Raw genomic sequence first — 10,000 nt, 5'->3', positions numbered from 1 at the left:
TTTTTTCCAGAAAGGAAAACGCCGGTGTGATCGATAAGAGAATCAATTTCCCAACAAGAGCAGTGCCAAGGCGAGAACAGAAGACAGTGACGGGCACAAATATGTACCGGAGAGAAATAATCACCATTGCTTCACTTGTTACTGATGAAGATTTGCACGATACATAAAAAAAATCAAAAGTACGACAAGGAAATCGAAATGACATAAGCAGAATTACGCTTACAAGTTTTGCACACATAAAAAAAAAGAAAAAAAGGAAATCACTAAAAAGAAAATAAATAAAACAGGAAAGTACATACGATGGCTTGAAAGAAAACGGCGAACCTTGCTCTATGACCAAATATGATTGTATCGAATAAATAAGAAAAATTAAACCAAACATCAGCTTTCCAACTATAGCTGGTAAAAATACAGTAATTTCGGGCAAGCAGGATCATTCAGAAGTGTTAACATTTAATTGAAAGCACGAAAACTCAAAACTATGAAAATTGCAATACATGGCAAACAATTATGTGTATATATATATATATATATATATATATATATATATATATACATATACATACTCTAAATTCGAAAAATTAAAAGACTCCGAAGTATGAGAACTGAAATACTGGCATTTGTTAATCAAGAATAAATTAAGCTTATTCATACTAAGCTATTACCTACAAGGAGAACATTTATAAGGGAATCATCAAAATCCCTTATTCAAGACATATCAAAGAATACTACAAGAGTATCCCACAGAAGACTATCAGTTCAAAAAAGGCATCAAAGTATACTACACATAATGACTTTATCTACTACAGAATATGTGGATGCGTATGTACATAAGCATACACATTCATCTAGACATGCATGAGCATATAAATATACTGTATGTATCTAACGAGAGGGAAAAAACGACTAAGGCCAATAAAAAGCCAACAGGTCCTTCAACTGGAAAAAAAAAGACGTAAGAAAAGGCAGGAAATGGAAATGCCAAATATATCAGCAAAAGAATATACATACAGTTATCACACATCATGACGTCATATACAGAGGAGGGCACAAATGCCCCTATTTCAGAGATCATGCTGGCAGAGGGGTAGGGGAGGAGGAGGAGGAAGGGCGAAGAGGGCTACAGGAGGAGGGGGTCAAATACCGCCCCCCCTGCTACCTGCCTAACGACTGCCTGCCTGCCTTACCTGTGTCGAGAAGGGTGGGTCTGTGGTTGTGGGGGTCGTGCAGTGGGTAGGGAATGGTTGCGGGCGTGCCGCTGGGCTGGTTCTCGCGCTGGGCCTGGGAGAGGTCGACGGGACGATGGGCGGCAGTGTGTGGACCCAGGTGGTGTGAAGTGGGCGGCAGTGAGCCTGTGGGCGTGGTCTGTGGCACAGACGATGGGGGATAGCCGCCCACGGGCGTGCCTCCTGCGTGACCATTTACACCACCCAGCTCAGTCATCACGCCATCACTCTGAGGGGGTGAACGAATAATAATAATAATAATAATAATAATAATAATAATAATAATAATAATAATAATAATAATAATATCTCGGAAGAATAACCCTTTTAAAGAATCTTCATCAAAAAGAATGGCTGTCAGGATACCGTGGAGTATATATTGCAGTTTCTCAATTTCCCGAATGGACTTCTTTGTAGCAGCTTGTAAATTATATAACAGCTGCCCGAGGCTCATGTATCCCTTGACGTTTCGGTAGTTTTCTCCACCATTTACAGAATGGCGAATGAAGCCAGGGGCACAATTTACCCCAGGCTTCATCCGCCTTTCTGTAAATGGTAAGAAAAATACCAGAAAACATAAATAAATGAACTCTGGACGCTGTCATGTAACAACGGCATCAGACGGCCATTCTATTCTTTTTAATGAATAATAATAATAATAATAATAATAATAATAATAATAATAATAATAACTGCTACTTCTATCTTTACTCTAACTCACTTTATATCTATGTCGATTCTTCATAGTTCTACTTTATTTCAAATTCTGGTGTAAACTCTTACTACCACTCTTCTATCCACTGCCTTTGCTATTGCTTCTTTCGCTCTTACTCCAACTCTCATTTCTACCTCTCACTCTACTCTTGGCATTACTAATTGACCCACTTATTACTATTTTTACTACTGTACGTCAACTTCTGCTATTATCGGTCCTTTTATCTTGTTCCCGCTTCTCCCTTGGCTCTCATTATTGATGCTATGCTTCCTAATTTTGATGTGACTCCTCCACATTCAATCCAATTCCTCCTACATCTATTCTCAATTCTATAGCTACTCTATATCTCTTCCTATCTCCCTTTCTCCAAAATTCTATTGCTACTCTATCTCTTCCTATCTCCCTTCCTCCAGAATTCTATTGCTACTCTATCTCTTCCTATCTCCCTTCCTCCAAAATTCTATTGCTACTCTATCTCTTCCTATCCCCTTTCTTCAGAATTCTACAGCTACTCTATCTCTTCCTATCTCTCTTTCTCCAAAATTCTATAGCTACTTTGTCTCTACCTATTTCTTTCTCCAAATCTTTGAACTTAAGTTCTTAATCCTAAAATTATTCCTGTCTACACTACAGAATCTACCAGTTCTACATCCAACTGGAGTCTACTCCAGCTTTTTTTATCTTCAAATTACTCCTTCCATTTCTATTATCTACCCTAATCCGAGTACTTCTGCTTTTGTTCTTACCGTGCTCGGGCTCCAATTATTGCGAATTCTTTTCATTTACCTCTCGAACTTTTTTTACTGCCATTTCTCATCTAATCTGTACTTCCATTTTCCCCTTTATTCTACTCATGCTTATAATCTTACTCTATTCTTCCTACTTCTCCCAAGTTTACTCTAAACATAATTTTATTCTGCTTCCAACTTCACTCTACTCCTCTTAATTCTTATTTATTTCCATTTTTACTCTACGCCTCCTCCTACTCATTTCATCCTTCTTCTCCTTCATCTACTACTACCTCTACTTCTTCAGGTAGAAAGTCGAGGGGTTGCTCACCTGGGTGTAGAAGTGCTGAGGAGTGGGGGGCAAGGGTGAGGTGGCGGCTGCCGAGTAGGAGACCAGGGCGTCGCTGACGCCCGCCCACTCCTCCCCGCGACCCTCCAATGCCCCGTACCCGTATCCCGCACCCTGTGAACAAACAAACAGACAAAATTAACACTCAGGATATAAAGATATGCTAAGAATATACAGATATTTATGCATGGTGTAATATTACATTTTAATATTTTTATATACATCAAAATAATTGTAAGGCGCTTGGCTCGCACTGGCAAGGTCGGCATGGGTCCATCCAGCAATTGCCATAGCTGTGAATGAGTCACCCATCATCTGGGGTCAAGGAAAAGGCCTGAGGTTCTAATATATATATATATATATATATATATATATATATATATATATATATATATATATATATATTTATATTTATACTTTATACGGATCCATCCCATTTTTTCTAATTTATATATATATATATATATATATATATATATATATATATATATATATATATATATATATATATATTTATATATATATATATATATATATATATATATCAAATATATATAATCCTTCACATACTAATTTGGATGCTTGCTACTACAAGTCTATTTTCTAAAAAGTGACCAACAAACTAATAGGTCTCTCTCTCTCTCTCTCTCTCTCTCTCTCTCTCTCTCTCTCTCCATATATATATATATATATATATATATATACATATATATATATATAAAAATACACATTTACATTCATACAACCATACATACATACACATTTCCATGTCCATGTAATCACATCAAAATAGCCTTGACAAATAAAAAAAAAAAAAAGCCCACACACAAAACAACACAACAAAATCCACTATTTCACCGACCCAAATAACGTCCAGTAAGAAATTTAAAACGGTTCTTAAATAACCTTTTAATAGTCTAATACTCTCCCGGGAGGAGAAAAACACTTTCGCACGTTAAAATGCAACGAGATCGTTTACCTCAGAACAGTTTTTTTTTCTTTTTATCTTCAAAGACCTGAGACTAATCATTATTCTATCAGTTGGTCGTTGAATCTCCCAGGATTCCAATCGGGCCAACTTAATGACGAGTTACTTATGGATGGAGACTCTTAACAAGGTCGTCTCGAGACATACACACACACACACAAATACATACACACACAATCTACAAACGGGCGCAAAGAGTTTAAAACCTTATCTTCATATTGTATTACACACACACACACATATATATATATATATATATATATATATATATATATATATATATATATATTTATGTATATATGAACTTTATCAATTACACAGTTGTTCTGTATAGTAATACAGTTAATAACAGGTCCTCATTTAAACTGGATGGTATCTAGCGGAGAAGATACCATACAGTTTAAATTAAGATTCTATTATATATATATATATATATATATATATATATATATATATATATATATATATATATATATATATATATATATATATATATATATATACACACATACAGTATATACATGTAAATATATATTAGCTTGTGTATTAAACATCACCAGCTGTTAATTCTCTCTCTCTCTCTCTCTCTCTCTCTCTCTCTCTCTCTCTCTCTCTCTCTCCATGAAATACTTATTTCGAAAACAGAACGAGTTGAAAATGAATAACCGTATTTCAGCAAACTGCTATTCCGTTCCACCGTTCTCCATCTCTTATGAAGTCAGGAGGTTGGATTGAACCAAAATTCTACCTACACCCTAATGAGTAAGAAATTTAGATTTCCTGAAGAGGCCTACTCGGACAAAAGTAACCAAACCATACATTTCCCCGAATTCAGATCCAATATTGAAGTTCCTCAAATGGTCATCAAACTCATCACCCTCCGAAGCTGATCAGCTTTAGAAATCGTACCACGATCGCAGAACATGAAGAGGCTGTTTTGCCCTAAAATGGAAAACTGCAGTACCTGTAAAATTTTCGAAATTGAGATATTCCACCAACTGGGCTCGTGAAACATTAATACACAAGTTACTGCAGTTTCAGAATAATTCTTCAATGCTTTATTTAGGGGGTCCCACTTGCAGTACCTGCAAAATCAGTAGTAAGGCTAGGGAAAACTGCAGTGTCTGCCATTTTTCTCAGTTTTGTATTTTTGCAGATACTGCAGGCTTCCATTTTAGGGCAGTGTTGCATCATCAGATCCGAGAGGCAAAACAAATACTAATCTCAGTAGGTCAGTTTCTTATGATACACGAAGATTTTAATTACAAATGAACCCCAGCTTATCAAGTTGATAAAAATAAGATACGGGGAAATTGGAACTGAGAGAAAGACTGGCAGATAACCCGACAGCTGAAGCAATGGACGAGTTCAGATACGAACACAAGGATACAAATTGGCAGTTGTAAATACCTACATAATGAGGAAATGGTAGACAAAATACATATGTAAACGGAGGTTTCATCGAAAGACTACAGTACAAAGAGACAGATAAATAAACAGAGTAAAAAATGCAATAACTATCAGCTGAAGACGCGACAGACAGTTGTTTACCTACTTTGGTATATCATAAAGTCTTGGAAACAATTTCTGTTCCCCTAAAATCGAGGAGGAGATAAAACTGGAGAATACTATCATGACATGCAATTTCATATACTGTATATATACACATACATAATACATACAATATATATATATATATATATATATATATATATATATATATATATATATATATATATATATATATATATATATATATATATATATATATATATGCAACTATTACCTCACCAGGATAAATAATTAAACAACTGACTCTGATCTTCAAAGAGGGACTCTGGTTGGCCAGCAATCATAAAACCTCTCTGCCAAAAATACAATCAATCTTTGAAAGCGTTCGACCCAAACTGCTGAATATTACATACAACAGAGATATATAATGCATTCAAGATGAGGCATTTACGAGACGGAAGCCAATATATCAGATGCATTTGCCTGAAACCCCAAGAGAGAGAGAGAGAGAGAGAGAGAGAATTTTTTGAAGCCAACATGCAAACACCATACCCTCTTATTCCTTGATGTTGGAGGAGGAGAAGTATTGACTACACTGACTGTCAGAGAGGAGAGAGAGAGAGAGAGAGAGAGAGAGAGAGAGAGAGAGAGAGAGAAGGGAAAGGAGGAGGAGGAGGAGGTGAGGCCAATGTAACGAGGGGAGAATCGCGCCCCTCTCCGCTCCTTCCCCTCCCCGTCCCCAACCTGACGGTCTCCCTTTCAGGTGGTGCGTTCCCACGCTCGTCCCGGAGGCAGAGGGACGTAACCCTCGCTGGCTCCGGCGCGCCATCTTCGCCCGTTGTCTTCGCGGCAGAGTCAAGACCACACGACTCTCAATACACTTCTTGCGTTACCAGATGAAGACTGCCTCAAAACACCTTTTTTTCCCTTTTTTTGTATTTCTTTAATACGTCCTCTGATAAAGCCATCGAGGCCCATCGGAAGCGAATAAATAAAGGAAACGAATCACGATGCGACTGCGCACAGCGCATCATGTAAAACTATAGGCAAGGATTCATAGAGGAGTTTGAAGTCAGTATCGCTTCCAGTAAAGCTGTTTTACTTTAGGATCGCCTGTAGGCGCGCGCGCGCGTGTGTGTGCGTGCGTGTGCGCGTGTGTGTGCGGTCCTAAGAAACCATGAGTCAGCAGCAACAGCAGCAGCTACAGTAGAAGCAGTAGCACAAGCCTTATAGAGAAACATCCAGTTTTGCTAAATACCAGAAGATGAAAACAGCAGCATTGCTGCTTTCCTGCTCTTGCTTTTATTTCACATTTTATTCAAGCTCTTTTTCCATTTCTTCGTTTTTACTTTTTTTTATTTTTCTGGCATCACGTAGCTTGCCGGAACTTCCCTGGCCTTTCCGCTAAGTTAGGAAAAGCAATTCATCACAGAGAGATAAAAATATGTGAAATCTCTCTCCTTGCGAACAGAGAGTTCTTTTTTTATCATATAAGACTTTTTCGACTAAAAAAGGATGTCAATGAGTCTGGCTATAGTTTACTTCAAATACCCCTGATTATATATGTATGTATGTATATATATATATATATATATATATATATATATATATATATATATACAAAATATAAACACACATATAAATAAAATATATATATATATATATATATATATATATATATATATATATATATATATATATATATATATATATCACTCCAAACAGAACCACAAAGGAAACCACAACACTTTCATTCATGCCATTATACAGTGACCATACTCTTTCTCTACAAACAGTTTTCGCCTAAATCAATTACCTAAATCAATTACAACTAATTTAAATTAATTAACATCACCCGGTATTCGTTACCTCTCGGAAGTCGTATTTATTCCATTTAAATTAATCTCACAGAAAATAAAAGAATTCATTGGTGAAACAGGCAAAATAAAAATATTGATGAGAGAGAGAGAGAGAGAGAGAGAGAGAGAGAGAGAGAGAGAGAGAGAGAGAGAGAGAGAGAGAGAGAGAGACTATTGTAAAATTAAGATCATATGAGTATTACAAAGGTAAATTATGGAGAGAGAGAGAGAGAGAGAGAGAGAGAGAGAGAGAGAGAGAGAGAGAGAGAGAGAGAGAGAGAGAGAGAGAGAGAGAGAGAGAGAGACTATCGTAATATGATATGCATATGAGTATTACAGAGGTAAATTATGGAGAGAGAGAGAGAGAGAGAGAGAGAGAGAGAGAGAGAGACTATCGTAATATGATATGCATAAGGTATTGCAGTGTAAATTATGGAGAGAGAGAGAGAGAGAGAGGAGAGAGAGAGAGAGAGAGAGAGGCTATTATAAAATGATGCATGTGGAATTATTACAGAGGTAAATTATGGTGAATTAGCACATGGAGAGAGAGAGAGAGAGAGAGAGAGAGAGAGAGAGAGAGAGAGAGAGAGAGAGAGAGAGAGTATTTCTTCAGTGGGTTGAAAATTTAACAAAACAACATAAAAGGAAAAATAATCTTTGAAGTCAAGATATGACTTATTCCTGAAGATAAAGATGAGAGTCTTGCAATCTCTCTCTCTCTCTCTCTCTCAAGACCTCTCTCTCTCTGAAGATCTCTCTCTCTCTCTCTCTCTCTCTCTCTCTCTCTCCTGAACGTATGTGTTTGAGTGTTTAAAAAATGGCTACTAAAACAAAGCAGTAATACCGTGACATTACACGAAAATATCTTACTTTTATTCTAACAAATTTACAGTCAAACTTGGTATAATTTAAATTTTAATGCAATGCAACCCATAATTAAGTAGATTCAAAATACGGTTATTGTGTAATCACGGAGAAAATTTGATACTACAAAATCACGGTGATCTCACTAGCTATGGGTTTGGTAAGCAAGAAATTAAGAAGTTAACATTTTTTTAAAAAAGAGAACATATTTGAAGATCTGAAATCCACTAGAAAATACCTTCCAAACAAATAAAATTTTAAGATATTAACACCAAGAGAAAAAATTCTAAGAAATTTCATCTAAAAAACCAAGAGGATCCTTTTTAAAAATGAAGCTAAAATAACATACTCAAAGAAATCAACCAAAGAGATTTCAAGAAATCAAAACCAAGAGAAAACATTTCTTACTTTCATGGCACAAACAGCTAATGTCAATTAAAAACAGGTTCGGCACTGCTGGGCAATCAACTTTCTTGCAACCACTCCAAAATTTCACAATATTTTTTCTGCCAATCAACTTTTTTCCCATTCGGAGAGAAGAGCGTCAGTAAAATAAAAATGAAACAAAACCAATTCTTAATTAAAAGAAATAGTGTAAAATTCAGTACAATAAACACATTCGGAGATATTGCCTGATAAAAAGTTAACAGCACAAAAAAAGTAAAACAGGAAACTAACAATAATAACAATGGCAATATGAAAAACAAACTAAACAACGCAAGCTAAAACCAAGTCTTCAAACACAAGTGAAAAATGCAAAACAAGATATGAGCACAATAAACTCCCCTACTCCATTAGAGAATAGCAAGAGGACAATTATAGTAGCAATAAAAAAAAACCGTTCAAAATAAACATAATAAACCAGTGTCCCCCCTCGTCTGTCCTCCCTACAATGGCCCACTCATTAGCTTGACTCACCCATTGAAATCTTGCCCAATAAAGCCACGGTGGGTACGGAATACGCGTTATGTCCCAACCAGAAGCGGCTGCCCCGTCAAAGAGTTGCCCACAACAACGAGGACCAGCAATTACGCACCTCTTGTGACGTCATTCAGGGCACCAGAAAGGAGGGAGAGCGAGAGCGAGAGAGAGAGAGAAATAACCAAAGTGAGGACAGAGAAGAGAGAGAGAGAGAAGAAACTATGAAAAAAGAGAGAGAAAGAGGGAGAGGCAGGAGTTGTACTAAAAGTAGGATATAAGGGAAGGGCAGGGGAGGAATATGGGGAGATGGGAGTTGAGGGGGGGTGGAAGGGGGAGGACGATGGGAGAGGGGTAGGGGAGCGATACGTGAGCTGGGATGAATAAATTGACAGGATGTATTCAATCACTTGGTCAGGAACAGGGAAATTATTAAAAGGGTCCTCCGAACGGCCGCTTAAGTGCAAAGTGACAGACAGAAATCCGCTTTTCGCGCATCGTTTTCAGATTAACGGACAGTACGTACACTTGCGTACATACACAGACACACACACATTCATATACATAAATATACACACACACACACACACACACACATACACATATATATATATATATATATATATATATATATATATATATATATATATATATATATATATATATATGACCATTCCAAATTAATCATGTCTATTTCAGTTTCATAACCATTTATTCTTTACCTGCATAAATATTAAAATATACATTAAAAGACGTAAATGCATATACGTTCACATTTTGACAACACATGGAAAAATAACACCAAGCATACGGATACTTGATAAATGAACAAAATAATGCT

At 36.5% G+C, this 10,000-nt stretch overlaps 1 protein-coding gene across 10 annotated transcripts in view; it reads right to left on the bottom strand.

The window, feature by feature from the left end:
* Nucleotides 1–10,000, bottom strand: part of LOC136832238 (recombining binding protein suppressor of hairless-like) — a 385,818-nt gene that overhangs the window by 77,782 nt on the left and 298,036 nt on the right. For all 10 annotated transcript variants that reach the window (XM_067093094.1, XM_067093098.1, XM_067093100.1 and 7 more), the window contains 2 exons: nt 3,001–3,132; nt 1,188–1,455 (listed from right to left, as the gene is read on the bottom strand). In XM_067093094.1, coding sequence (XP_066949195.1) covers nt 1,188–1,443 — 256 coding nt within the window. In that variant the 5' untranslated portion in view covers nt 1,444–1,455; nt 3,001–3,132. The remainder of the gene's footprint in view (nt 1–1,187; nt 1,456–3,000; nt 3,133–10,000) is intronic.

This window comes from Macrobrachium rosenbergii, chromosome 49 (assembly GCF_040412425.1).
Source record: "Macrobrachium rosenbergii isolate ZJJX-2024 chromosome 49, ASM4041242v1, whole genome shotgun sequence".
NCBI classification, from domain to species: Eukaryota; Metazoa; Arthropoda; class Malacostraca; order Decapoda; family Palaemonidae; genus Macrobrachium; species Macrobrachium rosenbergii.
This window is presented reverse-complemented; position numbering and strand designations above follow the sequence as displayed.